Source organism: Aedes aegypti, chromosome 3 (genome assembly GCF_002204515.2).
Source record: "Aedes aegypti strain LVP_AGWG chromosome 3, AaegL5.0 Primary Assembly, whole genome shotgun sequence".
NCBI lineage: Eukaryota > Metazoa > Arthropoda > Insecta > Diptera > Culicidae > Aedes > Aedes aegypti.
Genome location: NC_035109.1, coordinates 356,787,397 through 356,808,567, shown reverse-complemented (window position 1 = coordinate 356,808,567; position 21,171 = coordinate 356,787,397). Strand labels below are relative to the sequence as shown.

Here is a 21,171-nt window from a genome sequence, read left to right as displayed (position 1 = left end):
GCCAACCAAAACTTTGCATCTAAGTCCCCCTCGATTTTTATTTGAATGTGTGTGTGCGTTGGAATGGCAGTCCAGTTATCGAGCACTGCTCGCTAACTGGAAGGTTCTCTCAGCCCAGTTATCGAGCATAAGCTGTATTACCATTCCCAACTCCGTTGGAGATATTTTAGAAAGGATTATTTGTTTCGATAAAATCCGTGAGAGAAACATTTTTTTAGCAACTTCTGAATGATTTTTTGGAGTAAATCTTGTAAGTATCCATTGATCAAATTTATAGTGAAGTCCTGCACGAAAATAATACCGCAAGTCCTAGGAAAATATTTGAACAAATCACGGGATGAATTACTGGAGAAATGCATTGTGAACTTCCTTTAAAAGAATATTCCTAAAGATATTCCTTGCTAAACTTTTGAAGATATCGCAAAAATCTAAGAGGTATTACGAGATGATTATAATATTCTAGATACGAAACAGTTTTGAAAAAAGAAATTGGATTTGATTGAAATCCATGGAAGAGTCACTGGCTGGTTGACTGACAAAGAACCTCAATGCCATTATGAGCCATGGGTGCATTCTGGCTGGACAAAATAAATAACTCGGCAACGAAGCATTTCCGGCATTTGGTGTCTTCAGCAAAGTTTTTTTTAAACAACGAGAACCATCTACTGATATAAATAGATAGTTCGTAACTCGTCAATTAAACTTTTAACTGTATCGTTCTAGAGACTTGTCATGCTCGGAAAAGTTGTTAATTTTGATGAAATAAACAACTCTCTCGAGGATGTGAAAAGTCCACAGCCTACTGTTTTCGAGTTATTGGCAAAATAAAACCAAATTCGTGTGAAAATGATTTTTTTACCGAGTTTGACATTTTTCTTAAGAGTTATGTCCTATATTATTTTTTGCTACTAAAATTATAACAAACACAATCTCTAGTGGAGAAATTTCAATAGAACGACGCATAAAAACTAAGAAATAATAGATAAACTTGAAAAAATATCTCAGAAAGCGCAAAAAATCGCAATTTTAAATTTTCAGGCAACATAAAACAATTCTAGATGATTCACCTTGACCCATGATTACGCTAATTAGTTGCCTCATGATACAATTATTCGTGGCATACTATATCATTAGTATCGTGGAAGAAAAGCTGCATGTATCCAGTTTCAATCTACACTTTCATATGCATTACTCGATATAATCAACTCAAGAAACTGCCCTTAAATCTCAATTTCATGACCCTTTTGAACAGTTATCTATAAGTATTTGTTCCATGACTCGTCATTTCTATAAGTCGATAGTCCCTTCAGATCGACTAACGAAAATTCATCTGAATTGGAATAATGAAATTGTTAAAAAATGGAAATATATCAAAAACACCGAAAATTACATTTGACATCCGTTTCATATACTATTGTTCTATGTTGCTTGAAACTTTGACCTTGCAATCGTTTGCACTTTTGAAGATATAAATGTGCAATGAATGCTCTATTTTTTAAGTTTTTTTTTTGTTATTTCTCAATTTTTGTAATGTTTATTATATTTTTATTAGAAAAAATATTATACATGGTTCTTGAGAAAAATGTCGAACTCGGATTAAAAAACGATTTACATGAATTTAGTCTTATTTTGCTAATAACTCTAATACAATAGGCTGTGGAAATTTGCCGTCTTCGAGAGAGTTGTTTATTGTATCAAAATGAACAACTTTTCCGAACATATCAAGTCTCCAGAACGTCATGGTAAAAAGTTAGATAGTGGCACCACCTTTGCGGATAATTTACGAACTACCCGTTTATCGGTAGATGGTTGTTACATGAAAAAAAAACTTTGCCGAAGGCAACAAACGACGGAAATGCTACGCTACCGAGTTATTAAATATGTACCGCCAGATTGCGTCCCTGGCCTATAGTGACAATGATATGATATCTTCAGCACTTTCTGGAGATTAGTTTGAAAAATCCTGGTTTAGTTGTTAAAGGTAGTATTTTAAACAAAAAATTCAGTAGAATGCTATAAAAATACGTGAATAACTCACAGGATAGTGTGTCAATCAGATTACTACTGTACTTTTGAGCTGTTTCAACTATTTTGGGAAGATACCTTATTTTGCCAATTTGTTCAACGTCTATATCTCAAACGGGGATCTTGATCAAAAGCTTCACTGCTTCACACAAAAACTTCACTGATCAATTATGAAAAATATGCAGGCTGGGTTGACTTGCGAATCATGACAGTAGGAAAATATTAAGTGATACCTACACTTTGCCGGATTTGGGCTTCGGGAGGCCCGGGTCAGATCTCCTAAAGGGGCCCCTTTTTTCAACACTTTTTGGGATTCCGCAAACAGGAACGTAGTAAGCCTTGAATCAACAAGACGTGTTTTTTCAACGTCTGGCATTTTACTCTCTCTTTTTCAGGAAGAGAAATTTTCCCAAACTGTTCAAGAATTTTATTTATCCAGTTCACGTGAGCGCTGGAATTGAGTAAGGACATTCCGTCTAGGATCGTTCTAAACATTTGGAGGGTGATCATGTTTCGTGTTCCGTACATTGGTTGGACGTTGGACTGAGGAGGAACTTTTTCAAGGGATCGTTCATTCCTGTATTTTGAAGAGCACTCGAATTTTACGAAGTTTCCAATTCTTTGGTTTTATCAAGTGTCCAATAGTGAAGTTGCTTTGAAATTTATCAAGATTTTAATTGGATTTTGTTAAGTATATTTTTTCTTGTTATTTCCTTTTATTCTTTATTATTAGTTTTAGCTTTGATTATTTTTTATTTTTATGTTATTTTTTATGAAAGCATGCATATATATATTTTACCTTTTATCGATTTTTGATATGCAATGCTTGTGAATTAAATATATAAATCACCCCGTGTGTCGGCATAGTTTATGAACACTCATCAAATGAAAATAAATTATTTTTTTAATTGACAATTGTTTTTGAATAGTTCGTCAGCACAGGTGACGACATACATTTGTCATCGTTTATAATGAAGCCATACAAAATAGTGATATTTAAAATCAAAGTTTCATGAGTCGCATCACTTACCAAGGTGAACCCTGATCATGTAACTTTTTAACCCTTCCCACTAACAAAAATCCTTCCTGCGACTACCGAGGAGATGCAGAGATGATCACGGTATCTAGTAACAACGGTAGTCACATTAACATTATTTGTATAATTTTACGGTAAGATACTTTTTTAACACTATGTATGATATATTACTATATATTGGGTATTGGGGAGGGGTAGCCTAAGGGAGTTAATTGAACTGTTGACTGGATGAAAGTGCGTGGGGTCGCCAGCCTTTTGTCATGAGAAAACAGCCTTAGTGTTGTCTTCCAAAGGTCTTCAAAGATATTAACTAGCCCTGCTACAACAAACCATCAGGTAGATCATACCATCCCGGTATGATTCTGCAGCCATAGGTAATCCTAGCGCTGATGGTGGCTAAATAATCATCATCATCATCATCACTTTTTGGGATTCCGCAAACTTATTTGAATTTGAGTTTTGAACGAGATGATCGGTCCAAACATATGAGTGGCCCGAATTCAAAGTAGTGTAAGTGACATTGTTGGTTGTGAGCTATACACATTAAAAAAATCGACTGTTTTTAAGCTTTCCAAAATGTTTTGAGGTGATTTTGCGTCCAGAATAGAAAAATATAATAATTCGTGGGAGATTTGCTCGTTTTTTGGCTTCTATATAATTGGTATGGAGTGAAAAATTTCTGTCGTTTTCTCCAAAGCTCCTTTAGGTTCTATTTAGTACAAGTTTCCAGTTTCCTCAGGTTGCCGCATTCTCTAAAAAAAAAAGATTTACAGTACTAACAAACATCAAGTACACGCGGCTGATTGACCTGAAATTTGAACTGCATGTTGAAAATAACTTCAATTTAGATTTGTAAATAAATCATCAAATACTGTGCAAAAGTATCTAGGCTTTTAAAATCCACCCATATTGACAAAAATGTCAAAGTTTTGTTACTTAGATATTTTGAAAACAGAAAACATGCCTTCTGCTAAATACTCACATTTCAAAAATATTCCTGTTTGAAAATGTTGTTATTTTTCTCGAAATAGTATTTTAAACAGCTTACAAAATCTTGAAAAGAATTTGATAAATTTCTCAAATATCAAAATACAAGTTATTTATGAGATGTAGTTCAATTTTCAAGTTAATCGGTTGGTTAGAAGCTTCCCTAGACCTGGCTAGGGACTTGGCAGTACTGAAAGATATATAAAAATAATGATTACAACGTCACAAAATAATTTCTCTTACGCATCAAGTTTCTGATAGAATTTATGTTTAATTTTTAAAGTTCTGATAGGAATCAGATAAAATCTTTGAATTGAATAGAAGAATAATAATTGACCAAACCATACTTTGAGAAAAACAATAACTCAAACATTGGATAGTTGACTTTAACGTCAGAATTATATGTTCAAATGTCTAAAGAGAAAATATTGTAAGGTATTTGAAATGTTTTTTGTTCTTAATTTTGATTCCTCGGGGGGCCCCCTTCATCGGGGGGCCCGGGGCATTTGCCCCCTTGGCACCCCCCCAAATCCGGGCCTGTACCTACACACTTTGAATACGTTTGCAAAAAAATTTCTCATATTTTCCAGCAAAAATAAAAACACCTTTGTTTTGATTTTCACCATCACTGTTTCAACTAACTACATAGTATTGCAATTTATTCTACAATTAAATAGGCGCCCGGTGAAAAGTGTTCCGTTAGTTAGCTGCTGTATCATATTATCCATTGCCTTTAAATCCAGCTCATTAGAGTTTTCTTTCTTTAGTTCATTTAATTTTAGGTCAGCTCATCAACAGCTGATGGTGTAATGTGTTTTGTCAATATTCTACAATATCGCTACATGGTATCTTTTCATTCCATTTCTCAACGTATGTGTGTTTGTGTAGTTTTTCATCGTGTGAGTCTGTTTTTTTTATTGCAATTTAATCGATTTTGTGTGTACTCATTCGTATTTTGCTTCAGTGTGTGAATGTGATTTGAACGGCTTAATTTGACCTGTCGATTCGAGTGTATCTATTAGTCGATGCGAAGTTGATTTTTTTTGGTTTTGGTTTAAACATTCTTCGTAAAACATAATTATATTAACCTATCTGCCTTTCTTTCTACACGGACTAACGCAGCACCTTTCCAGTAGAACTCATATGTTTGTGGTATGTAATGCGGTAGTTATTCAACAAATTTTCTGGATTACGTAATTTGAATTGCTCACGTCTGGAAATGCATAATTATAATTTTGCAAACTGTAAATCGGACATCGTTTTATTTTTATGTGAAAACCCAGTATCATGTTTTTTGTTTCTTTTTATATAAAATGTATACATAAAACATTTGCTAACTTGCTACTAAGTGATATTGTCGCAATACAAACATGAAAAGATAGAATATCATTTTATCGTGCGTATTGTTTTACGAAAAAGAAAGTTTTAAAAGAACAGAAAAACTTGACTAGAGCTCATCACCTAAAATTGCTAAGGATTCAACCTAAATTGGATTTTCAAAGATAGGAATTATTGAGTAAAAACTAGTTCCCTAGTTACAATAGTACTTTTTCCTTGTCATATTCTTAAGTCAGTATTTGTGATGGTTTAAAGTTGATAACCCCGAGAAGTGAATCTTTTGTTCGGGAGCTTAACGTCATAAGAATTGAAAATTGACTCAAGAATCCAACCGCTATAAATTCCATTATAAAGTTTTCTACTACTGTATAGCATGCCTCATTTTAAGTAATTTCTTGTTTCTATATTTTGTAACCGGGTTCGAAATTGTTTCGAAGTTTCATAATTTATTAAGTAACAACTAAGTAGCTTTTGGTTTTATGAAGGTTTAAGTCCTGTTTTAGTAAGTAAAATTCAGTTAAGATTGCCCGCTTTATTTAAAAGGCTTTTCATCGATCTGCAACACTATCGGCAATCTGAATGATATAAATCAAAGATTTACGTTGCGTTTGAAGCACAAAAATGGCGCTTGGCAACTGTTTATTGTGGATTTTAGTCTTAGGAGGTGCAACCAGTTTTTTTTTCGAGCTTGTATCCACAAAACATATGCAAACACGCTCTCATCAGTATTTGCCTAAGCACCACATTATAACTGGGGTTATGTAATTCTGGTTGGTATTCATAAATCGTTTTTCGTCAAGTAATTGAAAGTCCCAGCTAGCGGTCATATGAGATAAAATGTTGCTACATACTCGCACTAAACCCTTTCACGCTCTCACACTCGCTCGCTAACACGGCAGATAATACAGGGAACATGTTCAGTCCAGGTGTTTGTACATATCGTCCAGTTGTGGCGCAAAGTAGCTCTTGATTTGAGGCCGTCGGCTCTTGAAAGTCGGAGTTAGCAGCCCATTCTGCACCGAGAACGGATCCGGGTGAAGGTAAATGTCCTTAACCTGAAATGATGACCCAACAATTACACCGTTTACTTCGGAAGCGTGCGACCTCACTGTCAATCTTACCTGTTCGAATGATTTAAGTCCAAACTCCTTGCCCCAGGCGAGCATATCGTTCAAGATGAGCTGCTTAACGTCGGGATTGCTGCACAGGACGCTGAGCGTTCCCGGAATGTTGTTCTCGATGGCCCAGTGCTTGACCACTTCCACGTCAGGCACTACAATCGCCACAACACAGCTCTGTGGGAGAGAGAAAAACGTTCACGTTATTGAAATACCAATCAGCAGAAAGAATCGACTCAACAAACCTTAAGACTTTCACCGTGGACAAACACCTGCTCAACGTACTGACTGCGAATGTAAGCATTTTCGATCTTTTCCGGTACAATGTACTCGCCCTGGCTCAGCTTGAAGATGTGCTTCTTACGATCGATTACCTTGAGCGTACCGTTGGGGAGCCATTGGCCGATGTCCCCGGTGTGGTGCCAACCATCTTCGTCAATCGTCTCCGCTGTCCGGACGGGATCTTTGTAGTAGCTGGAAGGAAAAATAGATAAAATTAAAGATTTAAACATTATAGACATTGTTTTCGTTTGGATTTTGATCCGAATTAGCTGATCGAACCATATTTGGATAGTGTAACCACAGATAACAGACGTTGAAGTCGGATTGTAAAACTGTGTAAGGCAATTAACGGCCATTGCGAACGGCAAAACAAGTGGCAACGTCTTGGTGTCGCTGTCATCGCTAAGTTCCCATGCCGATGTCAGTGGTGAATATGAAATATTTCAATATACTGATATTCACCACTGATTGACGCAATTCGTTGTGTGGCGGCGCTAGTGATTGCAAGGAGTTTAAATTTGAATATTTACACAGGTTTTCAGAAAATTTTTGTTCTAGCATAGACATCTGTTATCTGTGGTGTAACAGTTCATGAACCATAACAGTTCGTGGCACATCGCTTTCGAAGAACCCTGTAAGTGTAAACATTCACTCTCTCGTTTAATACGTGGCACGAGAGCGTTCAAGAGCAGCAACTCTCACACACTGCAACAGTATCGAGCCATTCGGGTGGTTTATGTTTTGCATAAAATTGGTAACAACTTTCATTTTTTTTTTTTTTTTGTAATGCAACCTTAAACAACCTCATAATAATCTATTGGACCAATAAAGGGGTGTTCCTTTAATTGTAAACAAAACACAGAAAATGAAAAAAATATTCGCCTCGAGAGTGTGTCAGCGAATGTTACAAGTGTTAACACACAGTGATAGGTGCCAAACAGTGGGTGGTGTGTGTCTGCCTTGTTTTCGTTCGTGGCTCGTTATCTTCCACGAACGATAAATTTCATGCATGTTGTATGCATACAGGCGGATAAATGGGATGAAATTATGGCTCGTGTGTCAATGATCGTTAAATTTTTTAAAGCCTGATCGTTCTTCTTCTTCTTCTTCTTCTTGGCATTACATCCTCACTGGAACAGAGCCTGCTTCTCAGCTTAGTGTTCAATGGGCACTTCCACAGTTATTAACTGAGAGCTTTCTTTGCCAAAGCTGACATTCGTATATCGTGTGGCAGGTACGATGATACTCTATGCCCACAGCAAGCAAGGAAATTTTCATAACGAAAAGAACCTGGACCGACCTGGAATCGAACCCAGACACCTTCAGCATGGCTTTGCTTTGTAGCCGCGGACTCTAACCAATGTCAGACAACTTATTTTAAAGACTCAAAGCACAGAGAACAGACATGGAAGCTCGAACAAAATTCCATCAAAATCATGTGTAAAGGTTAGAGTCAATCATCAGCGCCGCCAACGCAAACAGCGCGACATACAAACTCGTTTCGACTACACGATGGCACTAGTGAACGTCAACATACATTGGCACATAAAGCAACGCTAGCAACAAGTGGCAATTTTTGAAGGTGAGACTAACGCCAAAGTGTAAAAAGCGGATTCCAGGGAGTAGAATATGGATTCTACCATGGACTTCTTTAGCTATTCGTGTAGAGATTAAATAGTAGATTATCAAGAATTTCTTAGAAGATTTTCCAAAAATGAATGATACCACGAGCAGGCATTGAAAACGTGAGCGAGCGTGATGAACATGAACTTGGCACAATAAAAGCGACCATGTTTCCCGAGCGAACGGTACCACTCAATTCAATTCCCATTATCGACCATGATCGCTTACTAAACTAAACTTCTATTCTACGATGTTATGAAAATATGAGATCTAACAATATGCTTCTGGTTGAAGAACTAAAGATTTTTCCTAAAAACTCCAAAGCAAAAGCTGTTGAACAAAGTTGAACATCGATTTTCGTAAAAATAACACTTTCATTCTTATGAACAAATCGATTGTGCTACTTCTCCCCGAACCCATTCGGACAAAAGATCAAAAAACAAAAGTCAAAAGGACCAAAGGTCGAAAATTATTCGCTTTTTTGAAAATAGATTTTCGATCTTTTGTCCCTTATTTTTTGTTCTTCCACCTTTTGTCCTTTCAACCTTTTGTCTTTCAACCTTCTGTCCTTTAGACCTTTTGTCTTTCGACTTTTTGTCATAGATTCCCCGTTTCCTCGAAAAATGATGCAGTTAAAAGAGGTGCATGAATAGTCTTCAGTGGTAGAGTGGTGTACAAGAAAGAACAATAGGCAATTGAAAGAATAAAATATTTGGTGAATCTTGAGTGAAAACTTATTGGCAGAGATGCCGAGGACGGTGAAACTCGAAAGAACCGCCAATTAAATAAAGAAGGGTGCACATCAGATGACCGGTTCATTCGCCACCCTAAAATGTATGAAGTAATGACAATTATGAGCGCCATAAACTTTTCGGGGAAACGAGGTATTCGGGAAACTGGTATTCGGAGAACCGACATTCGGGGAAAAGTAGCACAACTGATAGTTATCATAAATTGAATGTAAAAATCATGTAATAATTTATAAAATTGTATGCAATTTTAACTTCCTTCAACATTACTTGTCATTATAGTTTCATTTGTAATCTAGTTAACATTGCCTGATAATTGATAAAAAATAAAACCAAAATTGATGCTCTAGTTTGACATGAGTTATTTGCAGTAAGGATCATTTTAGACAGAGTCTCGACGAACGCACCGCAATGTTAAATCAACAGTTATATGTATTATTCTAGTGTAAAAGTGTACGAAACATACATTTAGATATGAAGTACTACACTTGTGACATAACGTGAAAACAAACCTTTAATTGTGAAAAAAGAAGCTGTTCGGGATACAAGACAAGTGGCTTCAAATCTGGACATCATTGGAAAGTACTGTGTTTTACTTTTGTAAACTAATAATTGGAAAGAAAATTTAACAGAAAAGCAGAAAATACCTGGGAGGAAGAAACCAATACGAAATTTGTGTGCGTCAAGGTGAGCCGAGATTCTGCTGTCACGAACTGTCAGTGTGAGCCGCCTACTAAAATAGTGGACTAACATGATAAAAGCGCGTAAGTAATTGAAGCATATTTTTGCATTTTGTTGAAGGTGATAAAAAAGCAGATAAAATTGTGTTTCTACTCATCCATAAGCAATGTCACAATAGCATTTTTATATAAATTAAAAAACAATAGTGAAATATGCATATTTTTTTTCTATAATAAGTGAAATTAAATGCACAGAGTAATGTGGCCCTCTTTCAATGTTGGTCCGATAGACCGAAGGCACACATCAAAACGAAACTGGTGATTTTAACCAAGCCTGCCTTGATTTTCGTTGGCGAGCTAGAATTATCTTGAAGTTTGTTGCATATTTAGTGTGTAGTATAGTGATAATAAGAGCTTAGAAAATCATTTTGACCTTATTTTTTATGCTGAACAGGGATTGAATCCTGAGAAAATTGAGAGAATCTCTCACGTATCGCTCTCTGTAACTATCATAACATGCTGCACATTATGAGAGACTGTTTATCGTATACTGCTATAAGTTTGATCAGATTGGGGGGATAGTAGTGCATGATAAAACCCCTCTAAACATGCTCCAAGCCGGGGGGACACTGTTGTTATTGGAAGTTCGTGGATTGTTTATCGTGCCAGTAAAGAAAAACACCTATCCCCAACGGTAAACAAGCGAGAAAAATGGATTTTATCATCGCTCTCTCGTTGGGGCTCTCGCTCGCTGCTTCCATTTATTATACTTGTTACACCTTGCGATACAATGACGATCGTGGACCGCAACAGATGGGTTGTTTTTCTTTGCTTGCTTTGATCGTGCTTCATTCTCAAATGAGAACGAATTCTGCAACGCCTGATGCTGAATGAAACCAAGTACCAGATTGCACCAGTCGTCAGCCAATAGAGGTAATTAAACCAGATATTTACTGAATATTTATGTTTATCAGCTTCGTAGGTCAAACACCTGCATCAAATTTTTGACCATATGATCATAAATGTATTACAGTGGGATTCCGATTTTGGCACCCCCCGATTTTGGCAACAAAATGGATCCGTTTTTGGCAACATTTTTCAATACCGTTAAAATTTGTATTTTTTTGTAAATATTATCATGTCTGTTGCTTTAGTCATTTGAACAGCATGTCACCTCCACACCGATTACATTCCAGAGCTCCATTTTCGTTGATATTTCCCCAAATCTCACCAACTACTAAGGACTCGCGTACGCGCTTATTTACTTCAGAATGGTCATTGGTCATACATTGACAACGTTTCATAAGGCCAATAATCTCCACCAGTATCTCAACTAAAGACTCTTTTCTTAGGCAGTCATATTGAGTGTCCAGCCCACTTGAGTCTGCCAGTAGGTGATACAATAAAAAACACTTTTCTTCAGATTTGGAACAGCTTGTTTGAACAAAGCTCCAGCACCGACATAAGAGCATAATCTATGACTCACACAGAGTTACAATCATAAATCTTGTCTCATCTTTTTGGCTCACTGTCTTTATAATTATGGATTTACAAACATAGCGCATGTAAAAACACACCGCAATAATATATACAAATATGTACAGCAAAATGTCGTGCATCATAACTTTCAATAAATTTCATTAAATAACATGACAAATGCGAATACAGTCCAAACTACAATTTAGTCTCAATAATATCATTGAAGCGTGCGATAAATAAGACTGAGAGTGTTTTAACTATTTGTCTGTGGTATTGGTGTGTATATTGATCCCTCTGCGTCAACTATTTGAAGCTACGTTTCCTTTTTTCTATAGACTCTGTAAGGCGTTAGATTTGTTAAGAGACGATCCAGAATTCTATAATCAAGCATACGTGTCTTAACATCATCAAAATGTTCCTTACGAACTGAGTCTATGAGATTCTTAACTGTACCCTGGAGAATCCTTAAGGGATTCTTGTGGGACTTTCCTGAAATTTTAACGAATTCATAAGGATATCTGCAGATTCCAAGTGGACACTGAGGGCTTCTTGAGGGATCCTTAGAGTGTATAAATGGTTATGGAAATTATGTCCAAAATCTGGTAATTCCTAATAAACAATAGGGCGTCCTGTAAATTTTAAGCGGGATAATGTAAATTTCTAGTGGTATTTTTAATATTTCCGGCGAAAGCTTGGGGGTTTTGAAAAGGTTCCCAGAGGAATTTAAAGTGTGCTAGTGGTAGCCTAATAATAATAAACTTAAAATGTTTTTTCATCGGAGACTTGAGAATTTTCAGCAACATCGCAGCGGAATTCCAAGATATTAACTCCTAGCAAAATCCTTAGCAAGATCCTGAGAACTCTATGCAAGATCCTGCGGATGCTTCAGAGCTCAAGCATTTTTCTGTATATTTCTTATGAGAACCTGAAGATTCCTATAAGGTTCTTGAGGTTTCATAACAGGATCCTGTAAATTTCAGTTGATTTCATAAGGTAGGTGTAAAACATATATCAAGCTCAATGAAAAATTATTTCAAGTAAAAATTAAATTCTACAGAATTACAAGTCACATTTATGCAACATCTCATCTTTATGTTTGCCTTTTTGATTGCAGTCAACCGTTCATTTTAAAATGCTTTACTTTATAAGAAACATAAATTGAAAGAGTAATTCTAAACTTATCGAATTTTCCAAATTTTACGCTTAAGTCCATAAGTTAAACTGATTTTAAATGTTCATTCAATTAAAAAAAAAGCTAATGCCGTTTTGCAATACCCAGCGCTTTTGATTCGTAAATACGTCTTTATAAGAAAAAAAAAATTTTTTTTTCGTGTTCTTTCATAGTTTTAAGAAAATGTCTAGTTCTTGAATAAAGGTCACTTATGCGATTATTGGTTTTAAAAGGCCCTTTTATACAAAAATTAAATAAAGCTTCTAAATATAATTGAAGACGTTGAGGCGTAAAAACGCCACCAGAAAAACGTTTGCCAGATTTAACATTACGGGGCTATAGATTCATAGCATAGTATAACCCTTCGGAAAAATACTTCGAAGTGAACCTTTTCGAAGTCTCAAAGCCTTATGATTCCATAAAAATGATGTATTGACATTGTAATGATGTTTTCAAAACCAATAATTGATAAATAAAATTTGGAATATTGGTTCCGATTTTGGCACGGTTCCGTTTTTGGCAACTGAAAATTCAAACTTTGTTGCCAAAAACGGAATCTTACTGTATATCACACTTCATTTTAATTCGATAAATACTTGTTTAAAATAGAGTTCGATCATTTATTTCTACTTAAGCGTCCGGGTATTGATTCATCATGGCACTCTCAGAATACAATACTATTAAAATAATAAATGGAACAATAAATTCGATTTCATCTCATCTAATCATCTAATCTTGATGATTTTCAGAAGTGTGGCAGAAATTGGTACTAGTGGCCTATATTGACCAACACGATTTTCAATGCGAAAATACGGCTTATGCTTAGTTCCAATACCGTGCACCCCGCTAATTTGAACGGTACCTCATGCAAACCATCGGGGTTCATTTTTAATTTGAACATCTAGTCACTCTAGAAACGTGTTTCTGGTTGCCTCTTTCACTGTTTTGTTTTGATTCTGCGCTCCGTTCCACAGCGTTCCATTTCACTTTAACTTCCCAGGGTATATAGTTTCATCGTACTTGCCACACGATATACGAATGCGAAAATGGCAACTTTGGCAAAGACAGCTCTCAGTTTATAACTGTGGAAATGCTCATTGAGCACCTCATCAAGCAGGCTTTGTACACGTGAGGACGTAATGCCAAGAATAAGAAGGCGAACCTATTCGTGAAATTTAATAAAGTCGCATATTAAACTCCACTTTGATCAATGTTACAGAATTTGAAAGGTTAACGTCCTTCATATAGTGGTGCGATATGCTCATTAACATATCGCACCATTATATGAAGGATGTTAACCTTTCAAATTCTTTCCTCACGTGGACAAAGCCTGCTTGATGAGGTGCCCAAGCGAAAAATTGAGAAAAAGATCCATTGGAAGATATTTGTGACAAATTTCCTAATGTAACTTAACCACATTAAAATTTAGTTATTTTAGAAATTAATTATATTCAGATAATTCAACTTACCCAATAAACACATTAGCGCCCTTAACGCAGATTTCTCCCTGCTGCTGAGAGGCATAATATTCCATTTCCGGCACATCGACAAGCTTCACAGCGTTACACGAAACTGGTGGACCTACATGTCCAGGGACGAAATCACCTTGCACAGTCAGTGTGATTGGAGCGGTACACTCCGTTTGGCCATAGCCTTCGCAAATCAGGCATCCGAGAGCCGCTCGACAGAACGAGAGCACTGTTGGCGAAAGGGGAGCCGATCCCACCACCATCAACCGTAACCGTCCACCGAAGCCTTCCTGAATCTTCCGGAACACCAGCTTGTCCCACATGCTGGTTCGTCGCACTATTCCTCGTTTGATTTCCGCTTCTTTTGCGTTCAGTGCCATCCTGAGTAGCAGCTTCTTGACCGATGAGCGCGATACCTCGGAGTAGATTTTATCGTACACTCGATTCAGCAACCTTGGTACAGCTGGCATTAGCGTAGGCTTCAGGGCTTTCAGGTCATTGGTTAGTTCTTTGATATCACCGGAGTAGAATCCTACGGCACCACCGTTGTAGTAGACACCGTTTTCGCAGCATCGTTCGAGCATGTGTGCCAACGGGAGGAACGAAATCATAATATCGCCTACGCGAGGCTTGTGAGGACCGAGCTGCATGAACACTCCGGCAACACCGGAAACGACATTCATGTGCGAAAGCATCACCCCCTTTGGATTACCCGTTGTACCCGATGTGTAACAAACCGTGCAGAGATCCGACGGCTTGGGTTCCACTTCCGGGAACGATTTGGCGGCACCGAGTTTTTCCACCTCGTCAAACGAGTGAATGTCGATGCCACGGTTCTTGGCACGCTGAAGCGTGGCTGGCCGAACCTCTTTGATCACCACAAACTTCCGGAGAGTTCTACAATGAAATTGGAAACGTTAAAATTTGCGAAACAGAAACGAAACAAACAAATCTCACTTGGGTGCCTTGTCGAGTATCAAGTTAACCTTCTTGTCGTCTTCGACCACCACGACGGAGATTTCCGTCTGATCGATGATAAACGCACACGCATCCGGTCCAAGCGTATCGTACAAAGGAACAACAACCAACGAGTAACAATAACATCCCTGCTCGAAAAGAATCCATTCGGGGCGGTTCTGGGAGTAGATACCAACGAAAGTGGACGGGCCAGGTCGCAGTCCGAGGGCAATCAGTCCGGAGCCGAAGTTCTTCGCCCGCAACAGGGCCTCGTTGAAGTTCATCCACTGAAATAGTTAAAACACGTGTTAAACTTAATCTATCTATGGAAACGTGATATCAGGAAAATCATACCTGATAAGGCGACTGAAGATTGTCTCGCCAGCCCAAGCAGGGTCCATTGTTCGACTCGATGACTCCTTTTCGGAAGGTTTGATACAGCGTTCGGGCGTCATCTGCCAAACAGCTGATATATTTGCCATCCTTGGCATCTTTATAGAATTTGGACACGTGGACTTGTTCAGGACCCTAGAAACAAGAACAAAAAGAAAGAAACGGTTATTATTAATCAGATATGGTTACATACGTAAGCTACAGTGTTGGAAATGCAAAAGTAAAAACTTCATATATTCTTCTTATTTTTCTTCTTTTTGGCATTACGTCCTCAATGGGACAAAGCTTACTTCTCAGCTTAATGTCCAATGAGCACATCAACAGTTATTAACTGAGAGCTTTCTTTGCCAAAGTTGCCATTTTCGCATTCGTATATCGTGTGGCAGGTACGATGATACTCTATGCCCAGGGAAGTCAAGGAAATTTCCATTACGGAAATGTCCTGAGCCGACCGGGAATCGAACCCAGATACCTTCAACATGACTTTGCTTTGTTGCCGCGAGCTCTAACCACTCGGCTAAGGAAGGCCCCCAGCAACTTTTGATATGGACAGCTAAAAATGATATTAACTCGATAGATATGAGATAAATGATCTGAAAAGGATATCTAAAATGTATTCTTGGCATATGTAAGATCTGACCAATAGCAGCAAACTATTCATTTGATCTGTATTGCATATTGTTATGGTTCCGAAGTTTCTGGAACAACATTTTGATAATATCTCCAGATCTATTATCTGTTATGTCAATCAAGTCAATATAACGTTTCAATTATCAGAACTTCGCTTGTACTTGGGAAGGGTTAGTATACAGATTCATTTCTGTTATATGGATTCCATCAATCATGCAGTTTTGTCTGTCAAATTTAGAGTTCTCGATGCCAGAGACAAATGCCGACAAGTGCTCCAAATGTCACATCTGGTCGTTAATGAACTTTTACGATCATTCAGAGGACCGCCGCCAAGTGCTAGCAATTTTCAGCACAAGGTTTCGTCAATGTTGCAGTTCGAGATCATCCTCGAGACTGTTTACCTGTATTCCAATTTTCCAATATTCACAGTATGTGTACAGATGTTTCGAATGAGCATCTTCTCATTGAAGCACCAGCAGACTACAAGTATAGGTATTGAAAGCTAAATTGTTTCACGGGAAACAAGCGTTTGTTTGTCTGGTCTTGTCGTTTCGTGAAACGAAAAATTCCACACCCACATCGGTGGTTTGCAGTTTTTGCGATTTCGTCGATTCGAGTGAGGCCGATCGTAAAGCGTAAGAGGATGATCGTTACGGTTTGGTCGGATATACTTGGCTTCTACTTGATGATGCACCATGGCATATACAGAATTGGGCAGATGGTAGAGAATTATATGGGTTTTGATATATATTTTTTATCTCATCGAATATTTTGCTCCATTGGAAAAAATATAAGTGCCATAATTAAGCGTCTGGCGTCATCGCCAGGATAAGATTACATCAGAAATGAAATATTTGTGGTTGTTTTCTCTGATGAAAGTAACCACTCAACAACTTTTGAAATTTTGCAGATGAGCACTTGAGTGTATTTTCGATGAAAATTTGAAATGGTTCGGGGATGAGATCACTCAGAACAATAACAGAGGACCGTCTATTCTACAGATGCATGAGAAAACTATCACCCTCCCTTGCCTAAGTACATAAATCCTAAATTTTATAGACAACATTCCATTTGTTAAAATGACAGCCTGCTGATATTAAACTTTCTTAAAAGGTTGCGCTTCGAATAAATTTAGCATTCTCAACTCTTAGACACTCCTAGTTTACTAGAATCCTAGAACACCTTGATGGATTCTTTTCAAGTTCCTTGATTAGTACTTGACAAAAATATTTAAAAAAATCTTCCAAAACTTTTGTTGTTTTGTCAACGATGAATTTTTGAATGACTTTTCATAAAATATTTAGTAGATCAGAGCTAGATTTTTTTTACATTTTCAGCAGTTTCCTGAAGAGATGTTTGAAATGCCTGGCTAATCTTTGACAAATCTCTTGTCCTTGAGCCTTTGAGGAGTTTTGTGATCTTAATCTTCTCAAGGTTTGCAGCAAAATCTTCGACAGTTTTGTGGCAAGATCAAGACACAGATGAAATCTTTTAAGAATTCTTCTTGTGGTAACAAAAAAGTAGATTGGAGTATCTCGTACCTTTCTCGGTAGTAAATGCTACATGTGGAACACAAGTGGAACATGTTTGTATCATTTTATTTCACTACACCTTTCGAACATAATACAAACAACGCGTTGCTATGGATAAAAAAGCATTTACTACAAAGCTACTGGGAGTTAGCTTCAGAGGTTGCCACTCATGCTTTGAGATTGTTGAATTGAATGGAATAATTAAAATGTGAGTAAACATCATGAGTAAATAATGTTAGCTTTGATATTTCGAAAGATATTTTAAAATTTTCGTAAAAAATCTGAGATTTAAAAAAGAGTTCAGAGGTTCCGGTAAGATTCTGTAGAAATTTGAATTTTTGCGTGTATTTAAGTATTACGATAATTGTGTTATTTCTTAAAAAATCTGAACCTAACATGAGAATTGTGACATCCAAGATTATCGGATTTCCATTGGAATTCCTGAATTTCAGACAAAATTCTGGGATTCCGATAGACATTCTAGATTTGTTATAATAATTCTGGGATTATGTAAGCCTTTCTGGGGTTCTTGTGGCAATATTAAAAAACCGGCATTTGATTCGGTTATTGATCTTTTGAAATTATTTTGGTATCTTTCAAAAGATATTTCTTGGATCATCGGATTTTACATCAGAATCTCAGTACTGGAATCTTCAAAAGTCTTGTAATTTTGTAATTTTATGTTTCTGTAATCTCAAGATCTCTTCACAAGATACAGATTTCTAGCTAAAATTCTAAAATTCTAAGAAAAATCGTAGTTGTCAAATCATCATAAAATTCACATGCACGTAAATGGGATTATACCTCATTATCCGAAATGCCATATCCTCGAATGCCATTACCCCGAATGCCGTTACCCCGAATTCTATCACCCCGATTGCTATTTTATCCCGTAAAACCCGAATTTACAATTATCTTGACATGATGACATTGATGACATTTCCGCATGATATTGGAATTCGGGGTAATGTCATTCGGGGTTATCGGTCGTTCGGGGATTTGGAATTCGGGGAAATGGCATTCGGGCTAATCGCGTTCGGGGCTACATTTTTTGAAAGGTAGAGTTCTTGATAAATATGTTGGCTAGTTCTGAATCAGACACTAAGTGCACTATTAGTTAGGCATGTTTCAGATAAAATCATCTGAAAATGAACTTCTTGAATTCTTTTTACCTTTTGATCCTTAATTGTCAATAACTGAGATCATCCAAGCTTTCTGACCTGTTTGGAATTTTGTGTATCGAGTGACTAGCACGAAATTATCTTTTACCAAACCAAATAGATCCTCGACCGGGTCGAGATTTGTTTCCATCACCCTCAGCATGGTCTGCAGAAAATGACTGCTCGGAGAAAAATTCTCACTACATTCCTAACTAAAGAATCCTTTTCGGTGAATTTTGCCAGAGCTTTGAAAAGTTTCTAGAAAGATTCAGTGAGGATCTTGGAAAATTTTTACTACACACACGCCCATTATAAAGTAGAGATAGGCTAAACAGCTCATTTTAGTGAACGGATCCGATCCGAATAATTCATTTTAGTGAATCGGATCTTTTAAACGGTTCAGTGGTTCAGCAAAGAAAGAGCGAGCTGATCCGAGCAAACAGAAAAAGAGCGGTTATCTCACTGTTGCGCGACATGCGTCGTACCTTTCGTATCTTTCATTCTCTCATTCTTCATACCATCTTCCCCAGAAACTCACGAATTAAGGGGAGCCTTATCAAAGCCAAATCAAAGCGATTTTGACGTAGGACTACGTCTTTGTTTTCTATATTGGGGTGCACTTTAAAAGTACGGAAAATGAGACATGTAACGAAATTAGGGGAGATTTTGAACGTTAATAACTCAGTTTTTTATGAACCAATTATTACGATTTTAGTATCATTCGATCAGAAATGTATCTACGCATCGTTAGTAATATATCCGATAAGTGAATTTTGTTGTTAAACTATTGAAAATTTGATAAATGTTGACCCCTTTCTTATCCAACCAATCACGTTCGATCACTTCTCGACGGTGTCGCTTCCCACTATAAAAGCAAACGGGTCCCTGCTTCTTCCCTCAGTCTTCTTTTTGCGGTCGGACTGTGAACACGGTCGGGCGAGTCATTCTCGCTTTGCTTTTGCACCCGCGTCACAGTCCAATTTGTGTCGTCGGAAGAGGAAGACGCAAGATTGATTTGCGGCGGCGATGACGATGGCTTGGGCGTTTCTCCGAGCGGCAAACTACTGCTGCTCGGAGAAGCGTCCAAGCCATCGTCGTCGCCGCCGCAAATTTATCCGCGCTCCCAGATTTCGACCCGTGATAAATTCAGCATCGGCGGTCAAGAAGCAAGCCCGTTAGGAGCCAATTACTAGAAGCCCCCAGAGTTGCTGATCCGAGGAGTTGCTGCTAATCGAGCGTCGGAATCGCTCGAGATTCCAAGAGTGAGCATCGTTTCCAGATTTCGACACGTGCCCGGGGATCCACTACCCGTTGCTGTTGCTGTTTGCGTTGAGGATTTCCCGTTTGACCATGGCAATCAAGTGATAACTTCCCGCAGTGCTATTTATCTACCATCGGACCTTGTCAGGACCATCAAATTTGTGGAAAAGAGTTGAAGGAATAATATTTCCGACCTTATTAGATCTTATATTTCTCAATCAATCTCGCAGCTTCATACAAAATTTAATTTGTTATGAATAATTGACTATTCGTGGACGGGCGAGGAGGATTGCAATCAGTGTGCCGCCAAAATGTGTCCGTGTTACGCAAATTCAACAATTCAATCGGACCTTTCCAGAGCCAACAAATGTGTGTTAAAGAGTTAATTGTGTAATATTCCCTAATGTGTTTACCACATACTTGCTATAATTTCTTAATTCATCTCATAGCAGCATACAATAATTGATTTATTACGAATAATTGACAATACGGCAATTTGAGGATGTTTCCGAGGACGCTGCTTCAGTGCCGTCGGGATGCAATAACAGCATAATGCTAATCTTGTACATCCCTTACCCAGACATCAGTTTCATATAGCCTATTTCTCAGATAAGAAAACGAAGAATTTGAAAGGAGGAGCATCACCTGCTATTCTAAGGGTATAAAGCATCCCTCCTTCGTTGAATTCGGTTTCATTCTGTTTTCGCTTTCGAGCTGATAAGAGCTCCTCCAAACCTGCCCAGCTCCTCGCTACCAGAGGCAAGCTGTTTGTACGAGATGGCTGAAGAAAATCGACCAAAGCCGCTTGTTGAAGCGCACATCGTCATCCGGTCGGGATGCAAATCTCATCGGGCGAGGAGGATTGCAACCAGTGCGCCGCCAAAATTTGTCCGTGTTACGCAAATTCAACAATTCAATCGGCCCTTTCCAGAGCCAACAAATGTGTTTTGACGTAGGACTACGTCTTTGTTTTCTATATTGGGGTGCACTTTAAAAGTACGGAAAATGAGACATGTAACGAAATTAGGGGAGATTTTGAACGTTAATAACTCAGTTGTTTATGAACCAATTATTACGGTTTTAGTATCATTCGATCAGAAATGTATCTACGCATCGTTAGTAATATATCCGATAAGTGAATTTTGTTGTTTAACTATTGAAAATTTGATAAATGTTGACCCCTTTCTTATCCAACCAATCACGTTCGAGCACTTTTCGACGGTGTCGCTTCCCACTATAAAAGCAAACGGGTCCCTGCTTCTTCCCTCAGTCTTCTTTTTGC

At 37.6% G+C, this 21,171-nt stretch overlaps 1 protein-coding gene across 10 annotated transcripts in view; it reads right to left on the bottom strand.

The window, feature by feature from the left end:
- Positions 1 to 4,658: 4,658 nt before the first annotated feature.
- Positions 4,659 to 21,171, bottom strand: part of LOC5571706 (long-chain-fatty-acid--CoA ligase 6) — a 110,920-nt gene continuing 94,407 nt past the window's right edge. For all 10 annotated transcript variants that reach the window (XM_021853667.1, XM_021853665.1, XM_021853666.1 and 7 more), the window contains 6 exons: positions 15,269 to 15,442; positions 14,915 to 15,201; positions 13,958 to 14,854; positions 6,750 to 6,978; positions 6,508 to 6,681; positions 4,659 to 6,441 (listed from right to left, as the gene is read on the bottom strand). In XM_021853667.1, the coding sequence (XP_021709359.1) occupies positions 6,304 to 6,441; positions 6,508 to 6,681; positions 6,750 to 6,978; positions 13,958 to 14,854; positions 14,915 to 15,201; positions 15,269 to 15,442 (1,899 nt within the window). In that variant the 3' untranslated portion in view covers positions 4,659 to 6,303. The remainder of the gene's footprint in view (positions 6,442 to 6,507; positions 6,682 to 6,749; positions 6,979 to 13,957; positions 14,855 to 14,914; positions 15,202 to 15,268; positions 15,443 to 21,171) is intronic.